A 25,979-nucleotide genomic window follows, 5' to 3' on the forward strand; every position below is an offset into this window, starting at 1 on the left:
TTCTATCTGCCCCAACACCAAGCACAAGGGCAGGCCAATAGTAGGCATGCCATCAACATGTGATACTGAATGTTCATTAGTATCCACCCAAAAGTGAGGAAGCAACAAGGTCCAAAATTACAGGCAGCAGGAGGGGTTCAGAGAGAGGCAGACAGGCAGCTGCCCCCTGAGGTCTGCTAACGATGCAAAAACGGGGAAACTAGAGCCCTGAAATAGAAGCTGGTTCTTACATAGGCCAACAGGGTATTGATTACAGCCTGGATACCTAATCTATCACATGGATAAAGCTGGTGGAGAAACTTTTCTAAGGATGAAACCAAATGATTTTTTTTATTTTAATTCAAGTAGAAAAGAGTTCATAATCAAATGGACAAAATCCTCCTTGCTCATTTTTAAGAACGTATTTAGAGTATTTGCTGTTAACTGTTAAAATGACCATTTTGTTCAATTTTGCTTTTAAACTCGAGGTTTGAATCATTTTTTTAAAAATTCCTCCATATAACAACGTTCCAATTTAGGAGGAACATTCCAGTTATTCTCCTATATGGGTTTAACAACAGAAGAAACAAAAGAATAAATCATTCTCAGAAGGAAACAGACAATCTTTTTCTGTCTGGTTCATAAGAATGACATTTGGCTCCAAGGAAAGTTTTCAGATTTTCTGGCTGCAATTTGTCAACATACTAGAGTCTGGGGTAACTTCAGGATATACAACATCCATGCTGCAAGTTTAAATGAAAAATGACTTCTTACTCCTTGGGAAAGGCTTGTTTTAAACAGGAAGCTCCTTCACTGTGACTTGGGTAACAACCAGAGAAGTGGCCAGGGGTGAGAGCAGGCACAACTGTCCCTACGGTCCTAATGCCTGGAACATATAGCTGACGGCTGCCAAGCCAGCTGGAGGACCTGCTCTCTCTCTCCCAATTTCAGTCACATGTTTTTCTCAAATGAAAAGTCCATGGAGTCATCCCAGTACCTCCCTAAATCAACTCTGTAGAAATCTGTAAAGGTTAAAGCTGAAAACTGAAACTAATTGGTCCCCAAACTAATGTTTCCACAATCCTGGCCTTTTCTGAAGGCTATGAATAACTTTCTTCAAGCCTAGGGTATCTTTTGCCCTTATGCAGGTGCCTGGGGAGGGCAAGCTCATCCCACACCATGAGGTGTTACAACCCATTCGACATTGCTGCAAAGCGAGGCACGTCCTCAAACATAAAAACCACTAGACACAACTGGGCAAGCTTCTTCAGCTAAGTCTATCTCAAATTCAACATCCAATGAAGTGGCTCAATTTCAGACTCATAATAGAAATATTCTTCAATCTTTCTTTATTAAACCAATGCTAAGCCCATATCAAATGATAAGGCCCATATAAAGTAAATAGTCATCTCATTTTCGATAAATATAAAGAACTTGTGTTAATTCTATTAAACTCTCACAGGGTCCAAGCTAAATCATAAGGTGGACTTATATACTGTAAGAAAGATACCATGTTAGTGAATCAAAGAAAGCTGTTACCAAACTCTGAAAGCAACTTCCCTCCATAACAACAGCAACAGACAAAAACTTCCAAGAGATTTCTAGGGACAAAGCTTGATGGAAACAGGGGAAGGAGGAGACTTAGGTCATTTACGAAAACTCATAAAACTTGAAAAATTAGTTGGACGGAAGTATTTACAAGCAACTAGAATCATCCCACAGATTTAGCCTCTGATCCTTGTTTTACGGAAAAAAAAAGTGGTTTTTCATTGATTTGGGGTGAGAAAAAAATGTAGCTTTTGAGCTCAGTACAATGAACTATTTATCTGGCCTGACAAGGCCAATCAATCCGGCCCGCTGTTTATTATAAGGAGTAGTAGGATACTGTTAGTCTTGACGGGTGGGGGTAGGGCCAAAGACGGTCCTCGCCCTGGTACACAATGCTTCCCTTCAACTGGAAATTTATGTTTGGCCCAGGTGACCTGGGGGTCAGTGTGAAGCCTGGGACACAATGAAGATGGTTTGTTATGTGTTTCCTATTTACAGAATGCCTCTATGTGCTAAGGTCTCACCGCCACTGGCAGATTCACTATATAAAATACCTAAGAGTAAAAGATTGGTCATAATCAGGCTGCAGGCCTAAGGTGGAGGCTAAGGGCTGAAAGTCAGTCCATAAACCACCTCTTTTAATGCCATTTTCTGGTTAATGAAAAATTCCACAGGGGACCTCAAAGGCCAGATTTTTAGTTGTAAAGAGAGAATTATCTGAAAAGTTTGATTCCTTCGTTGATGTAAAGTTCTCAGGTAATTTTATCCAACTCATCTGGATAATTACTTTAATTCCTTAACTTAATTAATTCCTTATCTTGTTAAATTAATTAATTACCTTAATTCTCTTGTTTACTTTACAAAAACAGGGCTGGCAGGAGAGGCCTTGCTGCTGGTCAACGTGTATGCAATTCCTGGGCCCACCGACCCAAGAAGCATCAGGAGGAACAGGAGGGGCTCAGACCAGCAGAGGAGCTTGGGAATGTAGAAAGACGCACTGAACTCTAGGCTCTCCAAATCCAGTGAGGGCAGGCCTCAGGAGTTCTGGAACTTACTTGCAAGAATGAAGGAGGCACTTTTGGGGACGACTATAGTTTTACAGCAAAATATGCTTAATTCTTAAAATGGGAAGTCCCCTGCATTTGTAGGATGGGATTAAAAAAAAAAAACAAGAAAAGAAAATCCTATAGCTGCTAACCAGCATGGGCCTCCAGCCAATATTTAATCTGAATAATTCAAAAAAGGAAATGTAACCCAGGGCAGCTGGAGGGGGTAGAGGAAGAAGCAGGAAGGAAGAGAGACACAAAGCTAATGTCTGAAGCACTATGATCAATGGACTGTTTATTGGACAAATTCTTATGCTGTCTAAATTTTATGAAAGATTAGCTGTTCTTCCCCCATGGTTATGTAAACTTGCCTTCTTTTTTCTTTTTAATGGAACTCTTTGCTAATACATTTCCTGCTCCGGCTTTTGAACAGCCCTATATTTCTCTTTAAGGAAGTAATAAGGCCATGAAAAGCCTGCAGCCAAATGCTCACCTACAGCGGGCGCGCTCGGTGTCAGCCTGGTTGATCCACAGGGAGGGCGGGGTCAGCAAAAACTAAGGACATCTAGTGTGACTACGGTATAAAACCGAGTAGAGTCCTCTCTGCAATCTTATATTCTCTTTCATGTCGTTTCAAACAACAATGTCACAAAGTGGGGCTGGGGAGAAAACAAGACTCCAACAAGCTGACACCTGAAAATCTGCCTTGTGGTCTCAAAAGAGGCTAAGAAGACAGTTAAAGGTCTCTTGGTTAGATGGATGTGAGAGCTATATCTTCGCACGTTCGGCTCCTAAACTGAGAGAGACAAGGTCTGTGTTCAGGAGCCCAGTGGTAGAGAGAGAAAGACCCTAATAAACCCTGCTCTTAAATTAAAAAGAGAGCATGGCCAGACACACACAGCTCAGCCTGCACCACAGCATTCTCTAAAGTCACCTTTCATCCACAAAAATAGATACAAAAGCAAAAGCTGAAGTCCTAGAAAAATCATCATTTAAAAATTTAGTCTGCTTTCCTATTGTCAAAAAAAAATTTTTTTATTAGTTCCCTTTATTATAGTTATTGTACTGTTACTTGCCGGGTGTGTGTGTGTCTAAAATTTATACAAAAAACCAAAAGGGAAATGCCATTCAATTTTTCAGCAATTCAACATTTGACACAGTTCACCCAGACATTTCCAGTTTTGCTTTGTGTGGGGGGAGGGGGCTCTTTCTTCTTTTCCATACCTCTCTTATTGGTTCTTAGAATTGTTTCAGAAGACAGCAAAGCATTTCCACTGGACACTTCATGCATGGGCTTTTCTGGAGCTTTGCTGGAGAGAGGGTCTTTCTTCATCTCTTTCTTTATTTCCTGTGAGGATAGATAAAAGGAAAACAAGATTGTAGTTTGAAATTTTAGAATGCCTCTTTGACTATTTTAAGCTTCAGCTTTCTGGAAATGAACTATAATGATCTCAACTCAGTATAACGTGATGTTTTAAAAACACCAGTTTTGTAGCTTTTTCCTTACATTTACTAGAGATGCTCCTGGTCCTATAAAATGGAATGATGCCCAATATGGTGATGTGACCTTATGTGACTATGGCCATTCCAAGTGACTATAAAGAATGAATGATACATAAAGGCCACTGTATAGCTCTAAGTGACAGCCTGTTCTCCTTTTTGAGCAATGACAAGCTTTGGCCAAGTAGAGTCACCCCTTAAAAGCCTTTTGATTTCTATTCTTCCCAACAGGGGTTTAGAGAAGCATATTTCCAAATCACCATTGTGCTCACAATTATGTGAAACCCAAAAGATGATGATTTAAGTTCATTTACAGTCGTCAAGATCCTCTGCCTTTTTTAGCTCTTGACAAAGAAAAATATAAGGATAACAAAGTGAAATAAAGACTATCATTCTAGGCCAGAGGTCAGCAAACTACAGCCCACCACCCGTTTCCATAAAGTTTCATTACAACACAACCACCTTCATTCGTTTCAGTATTTTCTATGGCTGCTTTGATGCTACTAAGGCAGAGTTGAGTCACTGCTTAAAATCAAAGCTTAAAATACCTGGCCCTTTATAGACAAAGTTTGCTCTAAGTGGTCTCTTATCAAAGCTCCATTAAGATCTGGATTTTTAAAACCTGATGGCCGATACAATTATTTCAAATTACTTTAATAATTTGCATAATTATTTTCAAAAGCATTAATAGCCAGAAATGATAGTAATCCACACTGCAGCTCTGGAGCAGAGGGGTTCTGGGCTTGTCTGAACCCATGATCACACTGACTTGGGGAAAAGAGGAAGCTAAGGGCTAGACCCAAAGCATGTGAGTGGCAGGAAGGATGAGAGAGGTGTTCTTTAGAAAGAGCCCAGGGCAAGAAATGGGGATGGGCTCCTTCTATGGAGTGAACATGAAGATGGGAAATTAGGTAGGGGGCCACAATTTGGCCTGGGCAGAGGTGGAAAGAAAAGAACAAAAGCTTGTCAAAACATAGCCACTGCCTGGCAGCTTCCTACACACACAAGCGTTAGTTACCATATCCAATTCCCCAATTGCTGGCTCTGTTCACAACAGCCTCGCCCTCTCCCCCTCACCAGGGCCCCACCGGAAACCAGCAACTGTGGCTGGTGCTTTGCTGGGTTGGTTGAGAGTTTCAGCTGGCGTCCCAGGCCAACACAGCACAAAGCTGTGTGCATGCATGTGTGTGTACATGGACTCCCACCTCAGCAGCCCCAGCACCTGCTAGAACAGCAGTTGCCGGGGGTTTCTGCAGCCTCACAGGCAGATGGCATCAGGGGACAATCTGCAAACATTGCCTGCCTGAGCCGCATGATAGGATGCTTTCTTAGTGATGGCTGCCAGCCTGCTACGGCTCTAGAAGTAGAGAAAACAAGACACCACCGGGGCTCATTCCCCAATGGTTGCTTCTTTAGGGGTAGGACAGTTGCTCAAACCTCACTTTCCATTGCAGTGTGGATATGACTATGCACACACAAATTTCCACCTGGACACAATGTAATACAGTGATATAATATCCAATTTTGCCAAGAAGTAATTCAGAGAAATTCAGTGGGTTGTGGGCGACATGGCAGGCATTTGCTTAGCACTAACTGCTAATGACACGAAGTTGGGGAAGGGTAAGGGAGAGGCAAATATCTGAGAGACTGAGAGGGTCACTGGAGAAAGCCTCAGAAGCCATTGTCAAGAATGCTCACACCCAAAGCTTCAGAGCAGCACCCCATGAGCTTGGAAGGACTGATATGATCAAGCAGGTGCTTAAGGGCTGAGAAACCAGTACCAGGAAAGAGGTTGGTTCATAAATCCCAGATTCTGTTGTCCCCCCCAATGACTGTTCACATTTGCCAGAAAGAGAAGCCTAATAATGACCAAATTTCTTAAGTTGCTTCTTAGATTAAAGCAGGGTGGAGACAAAACTTAAAATATGCCCTGCATTTTTCCAAATAAACCAATCAGGCACATGGGTATGGCAGTGCATCCTGCAGACTCTCCATCTGCACAACACCCAGGCACACCAGGCTCAACGCAGTCCCACTCAAACCCAACATCTTCCCTCCAACCTGCCCCTTCTCTGGAAGAGAGGGGAGCTATCTTGCTTGACAGCCCATTATCTACCCACTTCCCCAGGCTGGAAAACTCAATGTTAACCCCCATCTCTAACCAGTTACCCAGTTGGGCTCTATCTACTTCCTCAATCTCTCTGTTTCTCTCCATTCCTCCCATACTGCCTTCAAAACATGAATACCAAGCAAAGAACTTGAACAGATGTTTCTCTAAAGAAGATATACAAATGGCCCATAAGCACATGATAAGATACTCGATATCATTAGTCATTAGGGAAATGCAAGTCAAAACCACAATGAGATACCCCTTCATACCCACTAAGATGAATAGAATTTAAAAAAAAAAACAAACAAACAAAGGAAAACAAGTATTGATGAGGATGCGGAGAAACTGGAACCCTTGTACATTGCTGTTGGGAATGTAAAATGGCATAGCTGCTGTGGAAAACAGTATGGTGGTTCCTCAAAACGTTAAACATATAACTACCATATGACCAAGCAATTCCACTCCTAGGTATATACCCCAAAGAACTGAAAGCAGGGGCTCAAACAGATACTTGTATGCAAACGTTTACTGCAGCATTGTTCACAATAGCCAAAAGGTGGAAACAACCCAAGTGTCCATCAACAGATGAATGGATAAACAAGATTGTATATACATGCAATAGAATATTACTCAGCCTTAAAAAGGAATAAAGTTTTGATACATGCTACAACATGAATGAGCCTAGAAAACATTATACTAAGTGAAATAAGCCAGACACAAAAGGACAAATGTTGTATGATTCCACTTATATGAGGCACCTAGAAAAGGCAAATTCATAGAGACAGAAAGGTTACCAGGGTGTGTGTGTGGGGGTGGGGAATGGGAGTTAATGTTTAATGGTTACAGAGTTTCTGTTTGGGGTGATGAAAACGTTTTGGAAACAAATAGTGGCAATGGTTGCACAACACTGTGGATGTAATTAATGCCACTGAACTGTACATTTTAAATGGTTAAAATGGCAAATTTTATGTTATATATACTTTACCACAATAAAAAATACACTTGAATACCAGCTAACATTTGAGAGCTTACCATGTGCCAAAGTCTGCTTTAAGAACTTCGCCTTGATTGCAATTTTTAACCTGCACAACAGTCCTATTCACAGATGCACAAGACAAGACACAGAGAGCTAAGGAAACCTGCCTGAGGTCAAACAAGCAGGAGCCAGAATTGGATCCCAACCTGTCTGGCTTCAGAGCTCATCTCTTAACCACTCTTCCCCTGAGTCCTGCCTGGATGATAATAATGTCTCCCTGCCTCCAGTCTCTCTCCACCCAAATCAGCCTCCACACTGCCACAAGGGACACTTTGCTAAAACAAATGTCCGCTCTTGGACTTCACTCCCCTACTGAAATCCTCCAGTTACTTACAAAAGACCACAGGACAAGCTCTTTCATTTAAAAACTTTTCAAATTGCACAGCAAGCCACAAGTCCCTGTGTACTCACTTCTGGCTCGAACTATCTGACACGCACACTGACCCCATGGTACCAATCACCATGCAAATGCAATTTGGGGTGTGCATTTCTTGAATAACACCTTGATGTTCACAGACGTCTGATGTCATGGACTCTTACTGGTAGGCTCTAAAAATAGGTGACGACATTGCCAATGATACAACCTTACAATGGCAAAGCTTATATAAATTAAAGTGCTTTAGCAGATATTTTTTCACTTGTTTCTCATAATAACACTGTCATTGCGTTATTGAAAAAAACCCTGATTTTCCAGACTGGTATATTCTTGCATATAAGAGTTGTGAGACCCACTCAGAAAGGATGCAAGACCAGTCGAAGGCCACAAAGCTAGTAAGGGGCAGGGTGGGCCATGGGACCCAACTCTGGGCCTTCTAGACAGAGCTCTCCTGCTATACCTCATCTCCCAGGAAGAAGCAGTGTCATGGCTATAGCAGGGAGACTCAAAATCACCCCGACCGTGGCTCCAATGGGAATCTTCACTTTACTCCATGAGTAAAGAATGTAATGTACTGCTTTATCCATAAGCCCATGAGTACTGAGGACCCAATTCTTGAAATCTCTTATCATCCACACAAAAAAAGCTCTTTGCTACAGAGGAGGGTGGACCTGGCACTGGACTAACTCCTGCCTGCCTACAGCTGCCAGCATCCATATACCTGGAGCTCTCCGAGGTTCTGATCCAGGTCCTGGGACTAGGGATTTCCTGGGTCTGAGTGTTCCTAGCCCCCAACCCTCAATCTCAGCTTTTTGACCACTAGGCCTATATTTTTAACCATTTGTTAAGAACCTGGATCCTACTATCCCAGTGGTAGAGGCCACACCCTGGGCCAGAACTTTGGGCCATGGGGGCTTATAGAAATTCATACATGCCCACATATATAAGTCAGCAATGATTGTACTTCCTTAAAGACACTACAGAATAGTCAGGGTATTGGCAAACCTCTTTAGGAGGCAAAGAAAATCCAGCTTCTCTTTATCTCAAATCTGATGCCTTAACAATGGAAACTCGGCACATACAGTAAAATTGAGGCCATCAATAAGATATCGATGCTGCAACAACACTTGAGCTGTGTCACAAGGACCATCTGAGTGAAGTGAGAGGAGAACTCGCACCATTCCTGCTTCCCAAAGCACTATGCTAATCAGAGGCTGAGATGGCTCACCCACATCTGGAGGCCAAAAAGCCCCAATAATGCCACTCTAGCAAAAATTCTCCATGACGCATTTAGCAGGCTGCAAACAGCAGCCTCACTGGGCAAATGCATAATCTGTATGCAACTGGGAGCTAAACTAGCATAGTCTGCTTTCTGATAAGTGGAGTTGCCTGGATGTGGCTGGCTGCTGAGCCAAGCAGGCTACCTCTTTTCTCCTCTCCCTCCCCATTCATTACATACTATACAGCTGCTGGGGGTTTGGCTGGGTCGAACCTTAATTTCTTTCAATTAACCAAAATACTACACAGTAAAATGCCAACAAAGGTCCAGTTGGGGGGCCCCTCCCTCCTCTCATCCTTTGTCTTCTACCAACCTGGACACAGGTCAAGACACAGGCTTCACGGTGAAAGGAGAGAATGATGCTGTGAGTCAAAAAACCAGAACTAGTCCTGGCACCATCATTTATCAGGTGGGTGACATTGGGGGCAAAACTGAGAGCCTTTTGTCATCTCTAAGTCAAATGCTAAATTCTTTGCCACCATCACAGAGGTGTCATCGGAATCAACTAACGAATTGGAGAGTAGTATACAAATTGATCATTTATCGTCATTATTAATGTCATCATTAAATATCAAATGCTATAAAAAAGAACTACACCTAACAACACACATGAACTTCACAGTCAGAATGTTGAATGAAAGAAGCCAGACCCCAAAGATCACATACTGTATGATTCTATCTATATGACGTTTATCAACAGGCAGAATTAATCAATGGTGAGAGATTTCAGACTAGCAGCTACTCTTGGGAAGGTACTGACTGGGAGGGGTACAAGGGAGCCTACTGGAAGGACAAAAACGTTCTATAGTTTGGTCTGGGTGATGGTTACACAGGTGTACACACACCTAAAAAATTAATTGAATAGTATTTCTAAGATCTCTGCACTTCACTGTATGCTATTTCCATTTAAAAGAACAACATAAATGCTTAAACCAAAAGAAGACACATTCTTTTAAATCAAAATGTGCTAATATTTTGTCCTAGAAGGTCAAAAACTTGAAAAGCTAGTGCTTGGGTGTTTTAATATTCATCTCAGGGGGTGGAAAGCTTTCTGGGATCAACATTAAGGGGATGAATGGTCAGAATGTGCCAGATGTGCCCTACCAATTGGGTGAGCCAAGCGACATCTCATCTAATTGACACAATTAGCTGAATGGATCTGCTCCCTCCACAGCGTCCTTCCTCTCCACTCAGCTGCTTTCCTCACCTCTTGCAATATTTCCTTCTCTCCTGCTACCAACAGAACAGGCACACAGAGCAGGCTGGTGCCACTGACACCAGAGGGAGCTCAGTGCTGCCCTGACCTGCCAGAGATGCTGGTCCCTGGGCTTCCCTCTGCATTAGAGTGAGGCTGGGCAGGGTCCCCTCAGCTCAGGGCAGAAGCAGGACAGAGAAAAGAGGCATCATTTGTCAGCCTGCCCTCAAACCTGGTCTGCCTCTTTTCTGGAGGTAAGGCTTCCTTTAGAGCCAGATGTGGCTATGGGATCACAGTTGTGCCTCCTATGCTAGTTCATGGAAAACCTTTTTTTTTGCAAAATTACCACTGGCAGGAGATAAAAGGAAATCACTAAAAACAAACCCTTACACCAAATCTACTGATCAAGAGAGTTTTGAATAGATACAGAAGCCTAGAATAGCATATTGCCCCCCCAACATGCATGATATCTTCCTGCCCACCCCCCACGCAAAAGGCAAGTGTGAGGAGCAGCTGCCTCATGAATCTTCCCTGCTCACAGACACTGTGCTTTCCCAGCATTTGGCTCCCTTCACAAAAGGCGAGTCAGTCTCGGGGCTGGCCAGGTGGCGTAGCGGTTAAGTTCACACGCTCCGCTTTGGCGGCCCAGGGTTCGCAAGTTCAGATCCCGGGCATGGACCTATGTACTGCTTACCAAGCCATGCTGCGGCAGGCATCCCACATATAAAGTGGAGGAAGATCGGCATGGATGTTAGCCCAGGGCTAATCTTCCTCAGCAAAAAAAAGAGGAGGATTGGCAACAGATGTTATCTCAGGGCTAATCTTCCTCACACACACACAAAAAAAGGCGGGTCAGTCTCAAACACCTGGAAAGACACAGCAAGTATCCTGAAAGCAAGAGCAGAGCACCCGGGGAGCTTCAGCTGTATCTGTAAGATTCCATTTCTTTAAAAAAATATATCTCATTATCACAATTAAAAAAAATACCCATGCTGTTGTACCATGAAATGCACCAACTTCGTTAGAGAGAATTTTAAAGAAAAAATAATATATACATATTAAATATCTGAAGCAGATGTGGGAAAATATGAGGATTTGATAGAGCAGGGTAGTGGGCATACTGGTTATTTGTTATTCAGTTTCTTTTTCCAGTGCTTGAAATATTTCATAATTTCCCTTAAAAATTAGACAGTGAAACCATGCTGACGTCTCATACCACAACGGCTTTCCTATATTTACAAAATATGCCGCCACTTAGAAAAGTGCTCTGACATATCATCATAAATATACCTATTTTCAGCTCCAAGCTAACAAGATTTTTTTAAATAACAGTATACCTACTGTCACGTTTCTATGTAAGATGTTTCAACTGCATATTTGCAATACCATATATTTGCAGTATTATCTCCCAAGAACCACTGATAACACAAGCCCAGGCAAGAAGCTCTTGACCCGCAGGACAGAAATGAATGCTGCAAAGTACTCAGCAAGTGCTCAATACTGGACAAAGACGAGAACGGCTACCTTCGTGTCCTGAAGAGATAACATCGCTTCCTGATGTACAACACAATTACCCGCATGACAGTCGGTGCCTTTATATCTGCCCATGCCCTGCTAACCATTTAGGTTACTACCATTGGATCAAAGGCTGTCAATACCATCCAGCTGTTTGGACATGCTTTAGTGGGCACATAATAAGTATTCGTCAAATGAATGGCGAATTTAGCAGAATGTTATGGGCAGGACAACTATCCACTGATGAGGAGGAGTATTTCCAATTCTGCCCAAAGCTAGGACAACATGGAAATCTTTATCATTCGTACAACAATACAACCAGTGTTCACTGGATCACAATCAACTTCTCACCTCACAGGATGCAGATCTGGCTTATAAGCAGTAGGAAGAAGATGCAGTAAGAAAATTCACACAGTGCCTCATTCATTTTAAACAAGAAATACTTATTTCTTTATTAGACTGGGAATATCAGATATTAGAAATAAATTTACTCATTTAAAAATTAAATCTTAAAAGCACTAGAAGAAAACATGAGAGAAAGATTTTACAATCTCTGAGTGGGAAAGACTATTTGACACTGACACAGAATCCAGAAGCCACAAAAGAAAGCACTGATTAATTACAGAAAACTATAAATACAACATAGCAAAAAAAAAAAGAAAGAAAATTCATCAACAAAGACAAAAGTCAAAGTGGGAGAATATAGCCTATTATACAGAAAGAACTCTCTCTACAAAGTATCAGCAAAGAGATCAATAACCCAACAAGAAAACCAAGGGACAAATCAGAAAAAAATGACTCAAACATATGAAAAGATCCTTAACCACATTCATAAGAGAAATGCAAATTACAGTGGGATTCATTTAACAATATCTGCGCAGTGCTCACTACACAGAAGGACCCTGAATCCTTTGGGCTATCTTCTTACAACTAAAATTGTAGCATTTACACCTATTGTATTACAATGTGTACACAAGTCCTCTCGCCAGAGCCTGGGCTCTCTCAGAACACTGTCTCTGTTTTCATGGCAAGTATAGCAGTGCCTGGCACACAGCTGGTATTCATGCAAAGAGTAAGTATGAGAGATATGGATAGCAAGCACGAAACTCTCCAGAAGTTGACAGTCTAGATAGGGAGGGATGTACATAATTTTTATTACATAATATATAATAATATATAATTTTAAACAATGAGATATCATTTTTCTTGATATTAAATACCATAAAGTTTCTCAATAGACCTCTCCAATACTCAGTGAATTTATTAGTTCTACCAATGCAAGATATATTTTATCTGTCAGATTGGCAACAATCAAAAAATGGATAATATAATTTTGGCAATGGTGTAGAGAAGGATGCCTTCTCATACTTTCCAATGAGAGTCTAAAATGATATATAAATCCGTACAACCTCTGTGGGAAGCAATGTGTCAATTATCTATCAGAAATTTAAATGCCTACACCTTCTGACTCAGTATTTCCACTTCTAGGAATTTAAACTACAAATATACTTGCACATGTGCAAAACAGCACATGTACAAGATTAATCGTTGCGGCATTGCTTAAATTAGCAAAAGACTGAAAGAATATAAACGTGTGTCAGTAGAGAACTGGTTACATGAACTACGGTAAATCTACACCATGCAACTCTCTTCAAGAATGAGGCTGGTCTGTAAGTACCAATAAGGATATTTGCCAAGACACAGTGCTAGGTAGAAAAGCCTAGCATTTGTGTGAATTTGTGTGCATGCATTGTTGTGTAATACAGAACAACAAACTGATAACTTAGGTTGCCTCAAGGGAAGGGAACAGGGTGGTTGAGAGACAGGGAAAGTATATATTTTGTCCCTTTTAATTGGTACCATGAGCCTGTGTTAGCTATACAAAATTGAAATTGATTTAAAAATTAATAATTGAAATGTGTTAACTATTTCCCAGTCATTAGACTATTGACTGCTACTGTTTCTGCAAACAAGGAAGAAGGTGACACTGGCCCCTCATATAGTTTGGTTATATCATTTCCACTGCCAGTTTTAAAGATCCCAACGCAACCAGTCACAGTGATGGCAGTATATACAAACATATACAAAGCTTAAAAGAAAGCTCTTCAGCCCATTTATTTCATCAAGAAGGGGAGATAGGAAAGTTAAGATGTGGAGGAAATCATGCGCAATCAGGCCCAATAATCAATTGTTGCAATTATATGATACAAAATTCAAAATTGTTGAAATACAAGTATGACTGATGGCATGACAACAACCCAGAAAAACAAATAAGACGCATATAAAGAGGCAATATTGAAAGGGATGATTAGGCCGGCCCCGTGGCTTAGCGGTTAAGTGCGCGCGCTCCGCTGCTGGCGGCCCAGGTTCGGATCCCAGGCGTGCACCGACGCACCACTTCTCCAGCCATGCTGAGGCCGTGTCCCACGTACAGCAAGTAGAAGGATGTGCAGCTATGACATACAACTATCTACTGAGGCTTTGGGGGAAAATAAATAAATAAATAAAACCTTAAAAAAAAAAAGAAAGGGATGATTAGGTACACGTGTGTGCTGATGGATTGTAATTAGTATTTGGGTGGTGAACATGATATAATCTATGCACAAATAGAAGTATAATGCTGTACACCTGAAATTTATACAATGTTATAAACCAATGTTCCCGCAATAAAAATAAATAAATAAAATAAAATACATTAACAATGAAAAGAAAGAGGCAATATTAAATCTCACTTGTAGTTTTATTGTGGGGAGAATACAGTTTGCTTCAGGGCCCAAAGTGCAAGTAACAAGAGTTAAACAGTTTGAGATTGGTTAATTATGCTCAAAAAGGTTAATTACACGATCTCAAATTGAGCTCCCTAAGGAGTGGGCACTTTCTCCATCAGTCTCTTCTGGAAAAATGGTAAAACGTTTCTGATAACTTCATACCTACTCCATGAAACAGTACTACCTGAAACACAGGAACAGCTGGATCTTGTGCTAGGTAAACAGCTTGCTCTTGGAGAAAAAAAGAGGAAGGGACATCCAGGGTCCGATAGCCATTTCTGCCGTCTTTTTAAGAGCTTTGATGATTAAGAGCCTGTGCTCTGTGGCCCTTCGTTGGAATCTCTGTCACAACACCGACCCCTGTACTCTAAGCACAAGTCCCCAAGTCTCTCTCTCAGCTACTCTCTGAGTGCCTAGGGGATGAGGAATAGTCTCCCTCATCTTTCATCTCCAGACACTCAATAAATGTCGGCCAGCAGGCGCTCAACAAATGTCAGCCGCTATCATTAGCTCTATCATTCTTTTAACAGACATTTGAGTACCTACTGTGTGCCAGATAGAAATGAAAGCAGTGTGTGTGTTTAACTCAATGTTAATTTTTACAGTCACAACTGCTTCTAAGACTAATAATCTAATGGAAAAAATGTAAATTCACTAGGATCTTTTAAATATAAAAAGAAACCAAATACATTCTTCATTTTCCTAGGTCTTCTAAAAAATATGGAATTAGCTTGCAATTATGAAGAGTACACTGTGAGCAAGGTACTGTTCTAAGGGTTTACAGGGAGTAACTCATCGAAAGCTCAGAGCCACACTATGAAGTAGGGAACATTACTATCTCTCTTTGACAGATGGGGGAAGTGGGTCCCAAGAGGGGAAGAGGCAAGAAAGGGCAGAGTGAGGACTGAAGCCCAGGCAGTCCCGTCGCTGGCCCCACTCCTGGCGGTCACACCACGCTCCGCTCACACAACCTATACCTCCCAACACTGCTCTTCACTTGTTCCGAAAGGACAACTTTCATAAACTGCCATTTAAAAGAGGAGAGACAAGGAAAATGACCATAGAATAAACTTCCAGAAGTGACCAGTATAAGGGCCAATGATTTGAATATTTGATTTGAATGCCTCCAAGTAAATTCTTGAATTTTTACCAACAAGACAGCACCTGTTTACTGGTTGTTGAAAGAATGTTTATATACATTTCCATCCAGGATAACTTGATTGTCAAGAATAAATTTTTCCAAGCCCGTGACAAAACAATACCATTTCATGCTCATTTCTTGATTAAAGCTTTTAAACAGCTGGGCATTTTCATTTCTCAGAGCTGTAGGGAGCTATGCAAATTTCCACACAGCAACTCCAAGATCATTAATCTAAGGAAAGCATGTGCCAACAGAATACCAGATTTTATATTGTTTCAGTAAAGAAGAGGAGGGGCAGGTTAATCTAATTACCCTATGTGTGGTCACCTGACCGTGGTTAACAAAAAGATCAAATGCTAAACTGTACAGTCAGCAGAAAACTGCTAAGTAATGAGGCATTTCATATCACAAAAGGAGTGGGAAGAGGGGGGTGAAATTCTTACATTGCTTGGAACCAGATACTGTAGCAATGAAAATAATCATATCGAGCTTATAGGAAAGAGAGACAGAGCATTTTAATTATCACAAGGAGCTAGAAGCATAACTGTAAATCACACACACACTCACACGGACACATGCACAGTGAATAAGACTGGAAGACACTTCCAGCAAAGGATGGCTAACTGGAGCTGAAGTCATCAGGAACCAGACCCAGGTGGGCACTCATAATTAGACTCACCCTGCAGCCATGACCACGCATTTGGCACTTATCACTCAGGGCCGGCTACCATTAGTTCTCGTTCCCAGAAAGAGCAGCTGGGTTTTGAAAGGTAGCAGCATTGGCTCAGGCAGCTGACACTTCAGCTCAAGTTCTAGCTCTGACACTGCTGAGAGGGTGCTCTTGGTGCCTCACTTTTGTTAGTTGTAAAATGGGAGATTAAAACATTTTGAAGATCAAATGAGACCTTGTGAACGAAGGCACAGCCTCTGGGTCCCAGGGTTGTCAGGCTCCATCAGCAGGAGTGGGAAGTCCATCTGCCCACAGACATGGGCCAGGGACTGAAGGGGGGGGTGAGTATTAAAAGGGAAAAACTTCCTAGTATAACAACTCCTAGTGTCGTTGGTCTGGCAGAAGTCTCCAAAAATTTACTTCCATGCACTCTCTCTCAGAAAGCTACTAGAAGGTATATTCTATGAAATAAAGCGAATAAAACAAGAGAGTGAAGGTAATTAACAATGAGAGAGAGGAGATGTGGATTTCTGGGCTGACCGTGGGTCAGCAGCTTCAAGAGCAACTAGTTCATGTTGGAAGGCGCTGGTATTTTTCCAGGAGAGAAGAGGGGGAGGGGGAGACTGAGAGGGAGAGAGGGAGAGATTAAGAGGCATTTTATAGAACTGTGTAGTTCAAGGTATAAGAAGATTTGGATGTCCTAGGATAACTCAACAAATAACAAAGAGAATTATTATCTCAAGGGAAAAGAAAAAGTTACATAAGGAAATTAATTATAGTATGTTCTTGCTTCAATGCTCAATAGCAACATTGCTATGGTAATTAAAACATTGAATATAGATTAAACCAAAACCTGAGATATGAGCACATATAGGGAGGATAGGGTATGCGGGGGTAAGTGAGCTAAAATCCGCAACTACCAATAATAGGTAACAGATAACGTCTAGAAGTGACAAACCAAGAGACGGTAGCAATGTATATTATTCAGAAGCACAGCAGCGAATACTAGAAGCAACAGCTTGAACTAAAAAGTGATTGTCTCCTAGAAGTAAGACAAGGACATGAGAAGGGACAAGTTGCTCCTGGATACTCATACATCTTGTAGCACTACAGGAGTTTTAAAACACATATATACACACACACATATATACACACACGTATATTTTATATATACAGATATAAAACTTTGATTTAAAAAATTAACAATTTTAAAAGCATACATGCTTGTTCCAAAAACATAAATAGTAAAAGAGAGTATAAAGCAAAAGGTAAAGGTGTACCCACTCCCCAAGGAAATCCCATTCCTCCTCCCCTAGGAACCATTAATGAATAGTGAGTGTGTGTGTGTGTCCCTACTTGTTTTTAACATAAATGGACTTATACAACATGTGGTGTTCTGCATCTTGCTTTCTTTCCTTTTACAATGTATCTTGGAGATCTTCTCCTATCAGCTAGAGTTCTGCCCCTCTTCCTCACAGCTGCACAGAATGCAACCTGTATAAGATTGGACGATCTGGTTGTGTGGGAAAGGAGATTTTGGAACATGGAAGTCTGACCAATCAAAATCACCCAGATTAAAGGGCGCTAAATCAGAGCTGGGGGTGGGGGGATCCAGGAAAAATGGGATGGTGGAAAATCAGAGCAGAGATACCTCCTTCAGGGACATGTGGACACTGCCTCTGCCTTGCACTCCCCCAAATGAACACATGGTCTTGCTGAAGTGGAATTTGGATCAAGAACCAGGGAGCCACAGGCTTGTCACCATACCATAAATGGAAGTACACCAGCTGTCATTCCTGGCTCTTCTGGAATGCTGGTGGAGAAAAGACTTGTGGCACAGCAAACTCTGGTTGTTTCTGAGATCTGGAAGAATCTCTGCTGCCGTGTAGAACATTGGGACCCAGGGGATGCAGACTGGTAGACGAAATACACCTCAATATACACTTCATCTGCTCCTGCCCCGAGGCCATCCTCCTGCTAAGTTTCTGGATCCTTGGCTGGTTAAATGGATAACTTATTTTAATCTGGGCCTGAGGACAGACAGTCCTCTTCCCTCCAGACTATAACCCACACGAAACCATCCAATTGCTTCAAGTGTTCAGCAGTTACAAACAATACTACACTGAGCATCACTGTGTCTATAACTCTGCATGTATACACAAGTGTAACTGGGGGACAAATTCCCAAAAGTGAAATTTCTGGGTCAAACACTTGGTGCATCCTTACTTTTAACAGATAATGCAAAATTGGCCTCCAAACAGTTTGTTTCAATTACACTCCCACGAATAGCAGGAAAGAGTGCTGGTTTCCCATATTGGGTATCTTACACGTCTTAATTTTTGCCAATCTGATAAGAGAAAATGATATTTAATTTACATTTGTTTAATTAGTAAAAATAAGATTGATCAGCTCGTCATATGCTTACCACCCATGTGACTTTCTTCTGTGATCTGCTTGCTTGTGTCCTTTGTCAGTTCTCCTACGGAGCACTTTGCCTTTTTCCCTTTCATTTCTAAGAGCTCTTTGAATATTAAAGGATTATCCCTTGGTCTTTCATATACGTTGCAGAATTTTTCTCCTGTTGGTCATTTGTTTATTTAATCTATCAATTCTATTTGTTTCCATACAGAAGTTTCTCATTTTGCGCGGGCGTGTGTGTGTGTACATCGTTATATTTCGACTTCTGTGTAGACTACATCGTGTTCACCACCAAAAGTCTAGTTGCCATAATTTTATGTAGCAAAATCCATCAATCTTTTCTCTGAGGTCTTCCGAAATTTGTGACCTTATTGCAAAGGACCTCTTCACTCAAAAATTATTTAAAAAGAAACAAAATACCCATTTTTTTCTAATAATTTTATGGCAAAGGTTAATGCATATTATTGGAAGGCCTGCCACTCCCCACCCACCCCCTAAAGAAGAAAGAAAGATCCAGAAACCCAACTTAGAATAACTCATTCTGTGAATTACAAAGCCCTGATTTTAGGTGCCTGGTTTCCAAAGCTTAGGTTTGAGGATGAGTAAGTATTTCACAGTATTTCCTCATTTCCTCCTGACTCTGCCCCCTGGTTGACATTCTGTAAGCTCGCCTGCCCCACTCCGTGATGGGACCAGGCAACAAAGACCCAGAGGCCCCCACAAGTGACACTAAAACCTCAAGGACACTACTCCTCACCCACCCTACAATGACAGGGAAGGGAAACGTTTTCTAAAAAACCTCTTTCCTAGATTTAACCCTATGGCTTCCAGGACAGAGCAGCAGGGGAACAGAAGAAAAGATATAGAACATCATCGTTCAAGCATTTTGCCAAAGTTATGAAGTCCCAATTAAGTGCCAGGCGCTATGTCATGCAGTGGGTTCAAGATGGCCCCTGCTCTCTAGGCCTCGCCACGTAGCAAGGCTGGAACTTCAAGTAGAGTGGGCACGTGCACTGGCTCTTAATCAGACTTCCAGTCACTGAGTGACCTCACAGAAGGTACTAACCTCCCTGAACTGATTAGTCCTTGTACTAGTTTCTTACTGCTGCTCTAACAAATTACCAAGAACTTAGTGACTTTAAACAACACAAATTTATTCTCTTAAAGTTCTGGAGGTCAGAAGTCCAGAAATGGTCTCACTGGGCTAAAATCAAAGTGTTGGCAGGGCTGAGTTCCTGTTGGAAGCTCTAAAGGAGAAGGTTTCCTTGCCTTTTCCAGCTTCTAGGGGTTGCCTGCACTCCTTGGCTTGTGGCCCCTTTCTCCATCTTTAGGCCAGCAGCACAGCATTGTCAAAGCTCTCTTTCTCTGATCTCTGCTTCCATCTTTACTGACTCTGAAACTCCCGCCTCCCTCTTTTTTAAATTTTAATGGTGGTAAAGTACACATAACAAAATTTATCATCTTAATCATTTCTAAGTGTACAGTTCAGTAGTGTTGAGTACAGTCACACTGTTGTGTAACCATTCTCCAGAAATTTTTATCTCGCAAAACTGAAACTCTGTGCCCCTTAAAAAACTCCCCACTCCGCCCTTCCCCCAGCTCCTGGTAACCACCGTTCTGCTTTCTGTCTCTAAGAGTTTGACTACTCTAGATACCTCATATAAATGAAATCACACAGTATTTTCCTTTTTGTGACTGGCTTATTTCACTTAGCACAATGTCCTCAGGGTTCATCCATGTTGTAGCATGTGTCTTCTTCTGAATATTTTATTGTATGGGTAGACCACATTTTGTTTACTCATTCATCCATTGATGGACATTTGGGTTGCTTCCACCTTTTGGCTATTGTGAATAATGCTGCTATGAACATGGGTGTACAATATGTCTTTGAGACTCTGCTTTCAATACTTTTGGATGTATATCCAGAAGTAGAATTGCTGGATCATATGGTAATTCTATTCTTAATTTTTTGAGGAACTGCCAAACTGTTTTCCTTAGTGACTGCACCATTTTATATTCCAACAACAGTGCATAAAGGTTCCAATTTCTCCGCATCCTCACCAACATTTGTTATTTTCTTTTTTTATAGTAGCCATTCTAATGGGTTTGAGGTGATATCTCATTGTGGTTTTGATTTGCATTTCCCTGATGATTAGTCATGTCAAGCATCTTTTCATATGCTTATTGACCAACTGTAAATCTTCTTTGGAGAAATGTCCATTCAGCTCCTTTGCCCATTTTTACTCAGGTTATTTGGTTTTTTTCTTGTTATTGTCAGTCCTGGAAGCTCTTTATTATTCTGGATATTAACCCCTTATCAGATGCATGATTTGCAAATATTTTCTCCCATTCTCTTTTCACTCTGTGGATTGTGTCCTTTGATGCACGTAAGTTGTTGATTTTTATGTAGTCCAACTTATCTATTTTTATTTTTGATGCCTGTATTCCTCCCTCTTATAAGGACATTATATGGTCATTATAATCTCCCTATCTTAAGAGCCCTAACTTAATCACAGCTGCAAAGTCTCTTTTGCCACATAATGTAACACATTCACAGGTTCTGGGGATTAGGATGTAGCCATCTTTGGGGAGCCATTATTCATTATCTTATGACACCTAAACAAAATAATACTTGAACTGAGCCTAGAATAGTGCCTGGCCTACAGTAAATGTTAGCAATTATTATAACACAATACAAAGTGTTACAGGAGAGTCAAGTGTGACTAAGGGTACTGGTGAGATCAGAAGTGGGGGCCATTCATTCCGCCTGGGAGAATGAAATGCCTTCCCAAAAGGGATAACATACCAATTTGGTCATAAGAAATGAGTAGGATTTGGAGGGTCTGAAAGAGCAGGCTAGAGGGAAAATTCTGAATTTTCTTCCACGTTCTGACATTGACGTTAACATCTCAGAAATCTTGTTTCTTTTCCAACAAGCCACATCTGCTTTCAGACAGTAGCCGCGAGGTAATTTTTTTCCTTATTTATAAGGAAACATGCTCAGCTGAATTTCTGAGTCTCTCTTTAATAAACAATTCACGAACTTTTTCCCAGCAAACTATTTTTAGAGTAGAAAGGGATTTTTTTAAAAGAAGCAGCAGCAGCAGCTCATATTTATAAAATTTGTCCTCACAGCTTAAAAACAGATCTAAAAATTTGGTGACAGTCCTGTCCCACCCTGACTCCTCCACACCAAAAAGACAGACACAGCAAGCATGCTTTGAGACTCCGGATTTTTAAAACAGCCTCCGCTTATCTCTTCTCCCTGGAATGTTCCCAGTAAATAGCAGGTGAATGGAATAATGAAGGAAAATAATCACTATTGATGTTATTCTCATTTCACTCCTTTCATACATGCTGGGAAGCTGCAATAATTAACTGGCTGAGATGTAGAACAATTTCTCAACTTGCCCTTGTCCTCGAATGATAAACCTTCTCTCTGCCCCCACACCAATAGAGTGTCTTAGCTTCAGTTCCTACAGAGCTTCGGTGTTTCTGACTTGGAGGTTAATTTGCTCTGAACCCAGAGCACGCTAGGGAGCCTGACAAATGAGTGGTGTGGTTTAGGTCACACATAGGAGACGTGTTGATAACAATGCATCACACTGGATCAATTTTCCAACTGACTGCAATCAAATACACACCACACAGACACACAAAACACACACGTCAGCTGCAATTTATGAGATTTTTACCCAGCCACCAATACAGGTGAAGAGAATTGCAGGATTGATTATCCTCCTGAGCTATTTTGTTGCTCTATGTTCATTTGGACCAATCAGCTATAACCACCCCAGCACGACCATAAGAGTCACCCCCAAAAGGTTAAATACATAAAGGAGATGCTGGAGACTCTGTTTTAAGGCTCCATGATACATTGGAGGGGAAAAAAAAGCACACAGTAATATCTGGGGTTCAACCAAAATTAACAGCATCACTGTGTAATTCACACCCCGTCTTATAAATGAGAGATATGAATTCAATACATGTTGTCGTGTGCATCGTGTATCGTGGGCATTCCTGGACACACCAAACAATTTTGGCTGGCGTTTGTCTTGGAGCTTAGATGACATGGGCAAAGGACTGTGTTCTCCTTGAAGGAAAAGAAACAGATACAAAATACTTATTTGTGGTGTCTATGTTTGGAAGAAATAGAATATGCTGAGTTTTCAGAACGAAATAGATGTTCACAATAGGAAGATTAAAATGAAGTCAAAATTTTCCAAGACTGATACCCAACTCTGCATTTTGTGATGAGTATTTCCACGGTCTGATTTATGAGTCAACATATGAGTACAACATTAATTATTTCAGACACTTCCAACATCCACAAAAGCCTAGATGTGGCTGTTGGAGGCATTCAGGTTGAAAAGACAGAGAGAACTCGACATTTTACATCTTGTTTTCCTGCCTGCCCAAGTTCAACACATAAATATTTTTTAATTAGTAAGATCCATGTAAAGTTTCCTCTCTTGAAACAGAAAAACCTCCTGTTAAGGAGAAAGATGCTTTCAACTTTATTTATACGATTATATTGAACAATATTATTCTAAAGCTGCATTATATTTTCATTGCAAATAGTCACAGCATGTTTTTTCTCCTTTTCAAATCAATATTATTATTGATTTAGCATCACTTGGCAAACAAACAGAAAAAAAAGTCTTAAGTACTTTCCAGGCACAGACACCCAAAGCTACAGTGCTATTTGTAAGACTGACATTACTCATGACATAAGTGCCAAAATGCAAGAGGGGCACTTCGTGTTCTTCTCAAGTAGAAGATGTTTTATACAGTGTGTGCTTGTAATAAGCCAAAAGATTGAACTCTCACATTCCAGTTTGAGTACTAAAATAATAAAGATAACTAAAACCCTAGAAATGTCTCCAAACAATGCAGCCCTTGGCTTTAACCTGCTAATCAATATTACGGAGCATTTCTAAACAGCAGAGAAGACATCCAATATCATATGAGATCAAAATCCAAAATTTTATCCTTTCCCAACAAGTTCTCGTGTTGAAACCTGACTATGAGAATCTCAGCCCACAATCCTCCTCTTCCATTTAAAATGTACACATACTGTATAGACCAAGGGTTCTTACCCTGTGATTCATGGACAAACATCTATATTTAAAGGGCAAAGGTTATGAATAGATAGCTCACCAAAGAAGAACTACATATGGTCAACAGACACATGAAAATATACACTTAGTAGTAACCAGAGATGCAAATATCAAACAATGAGATACACTGCAGGACACACTGAATTTTTAAGGTAGACTCTACCCAGGGAATGGGGAATGGAGCCCTCTTCTATGCTACTGGTGGCAGTCTGAGTTAGCACACTTTGGGGAAGACCAGTTGGAAATAAGGAACATATGTCTTTAAAAAAAAAAAAACACTCATACTCTAAACCCAGTAACTTGACTTATAGGCACTTATCCAAGGGAAGTAATCGCAGATGCGCTCAAAAGTGGATTTCAAGGATGTCCACTATTTATTTTTGAGAAAATTGGAGCAATCTAAGATATTAACAATCAGGGCACTACGAGGTAGGGCTGTGTGTTTTCGGAGTTGACTACTGAGACTAGCTGGGACGCCTAGGTGTCCTCAAGGCTATGGGGAGGGTAAGTGTGGACCATGGCCTTGAGAGGATGGGCCTCGGCTCACCACTCCTGCCTCAATGGTACGGGTCTGCTTCTATCTGTCTTGCCTTTGAGGAGAGGGGTCTGTAACTTTAAAAGGTTTGCAAAACATTACCAATGTTGTAGAAAACTAAGTGACATGTTAAATTTAAAGACTGGTTACAGCAAAGACTTTGTATCCATGCAAAATGAGGTTGTTTCTTTTAAGAATGTATATTTTTAGTACAGTATTTTGACTTTTTCTCCTCTGCTAAACATTTGTTTTCAGTTGTTTTTATTTATTCTAAAAATAAAAATATTAATAGTTATTGAACACTTTAAAAATTGGTTACAATTTTGTTATGCATATTTTGCCACAATTAAAACAAAAGAAAATTGGTTACAAAACACCACCTACAATATGATCCCATTTTTGCAGAAAAGTAATAAATACCTATCCATGCTTAAGACAAATGACTGGAAAGCCAAAAGTGAATTCTCAACCATGGTTATCTCTAGAAGGGGGGATGACAGATTATTTTCATCTCAAGTTCCTTTCTTCATTTTATACATTTTAAATATGTACATTATTCAAGAAAGAAAATGCCTGTGTTGGTGGTGAAAAAATTAAGGAGATTCAAGACATGGTTAAAGTGGAAGAAAAAGAAGGAAAAGTGGCTTAGGAAAGTTATTTAAATTATTGTCTATGACAGTGTCCTTTATAAAAACTCAAAGTTATTACCGACAATACGAGTCCCTTCTGCTTCTGGGAGTGATGTTAGGAGAAATCCATTGCCAGCAGCAAGCTCCAACAGCTGAAGAGCAATCTTTCAATAAAGGGAGTTACCAGTCACCTCTAACAGATTTGGGAAGCTTTGGGACCCTCCAGGCAGAAGCAAGGAAAAAAAGAAATGGAAGGAGAGAGGTCAAAGGAAAGATAGCAATCAGAAAATTAAGGCCAGAACAGCTTGAGGCCAGTTTGTAAATATTCAAGGGGAAAATTCTAGACATAATAAGGGATATTTCCCCAGCTTCCTGAGTCACCACCCATATTCCCTCATTTCCTCTCCTTTGCAACATTGAACACCAAACATGAAAATTAACAGGAGCTGTAATAATGACTCCCAGGAGGAATGGTTTCTGCACAAGAGAAAGTCAAAGGAAGCATTCAGAATTCTGGGAATACCCCATGGAGACTGGCCAGGATGAAAGTAATGCAAAACGAGAAATACATGGGTGGTTGGTTAGGGAAAGGGTGGGGCAGAGGATATAAGCCCCAAATTAAGCACAGTTCCAGAACTTCCAGCTCTCTCTTCCTCCTCCTCTTCCCCCACCCTTGTGACAGGTGTGATATGACCATGAGGAAACCCCCTCACTGTCTGGGGCTTTAAGAGTCACCTATTTTTGTCTGCTTGTAGCATTTCTGCACTGGTCAGAAAGCAGATGTAGCATCAGCCCAGCCTAGCCCACCTGCCTGACCAGAATTCCTGCAGCAGCCCGTTTACTCCAGGACAGTGAGAGGGACAGACTGACACAGACAGACGGACAAACACACAGAGACACAGACACACAGAGGCATAGACATACAGACACAGACCCAGGGACAGACTCATACACAGACACACACACAGACCCAGAGACAGATTCACACAGACAGACACACAGAGGCATAGATATACAGACACACACAGACACACAGAGAGAGAAATACAGATGGACACAGACACACACAGATGGACACACATAGACACAGACAGACACACACAGGCATAGACAT

General features: G+C 41.0%; 1 protein-coding gene across 3 annotated transcripts in view; it reads right to left on the reverse strand.

Annotated features, from left to right (window-relative positions):
* Positions 1-25,979, reverse strand: part of SH3KBP1 (SH3 domain containing kinase binding protein 1) — a 337,148-nt gene that overhangs the window by 208,820 nt on the left and 102,349 nt on the right. For all 3 annotated transcript variants that reach the window (XM_058535538.1, XM_058535540.1, XM_058535539.1), the window contains one exon: positions 3,798-3,921. In XM_058535538.1, coding sequence (XP_058391521.1) covers positions 3,798-3,921 — 124 coding nt within the window. The remainder of the gene's footprint in view (positions 1-3,797; positions 3,922-25,979) is intronic.

The sequence above is a fragment of the Diceros bicornis genome, chromosome X (assembly GCF_020826845.1).
Source record: "Diceros bicornis minor isolate mBicDic1 chromosome X, mDicBic1.mat.cur, whole genome shotgun sequence".
NCBI lineage: Eukaryota > Metazoa > Chordata > Mammalia > Perissodactyla > Rhinocerotidae > Diceros > Diceros bicornis.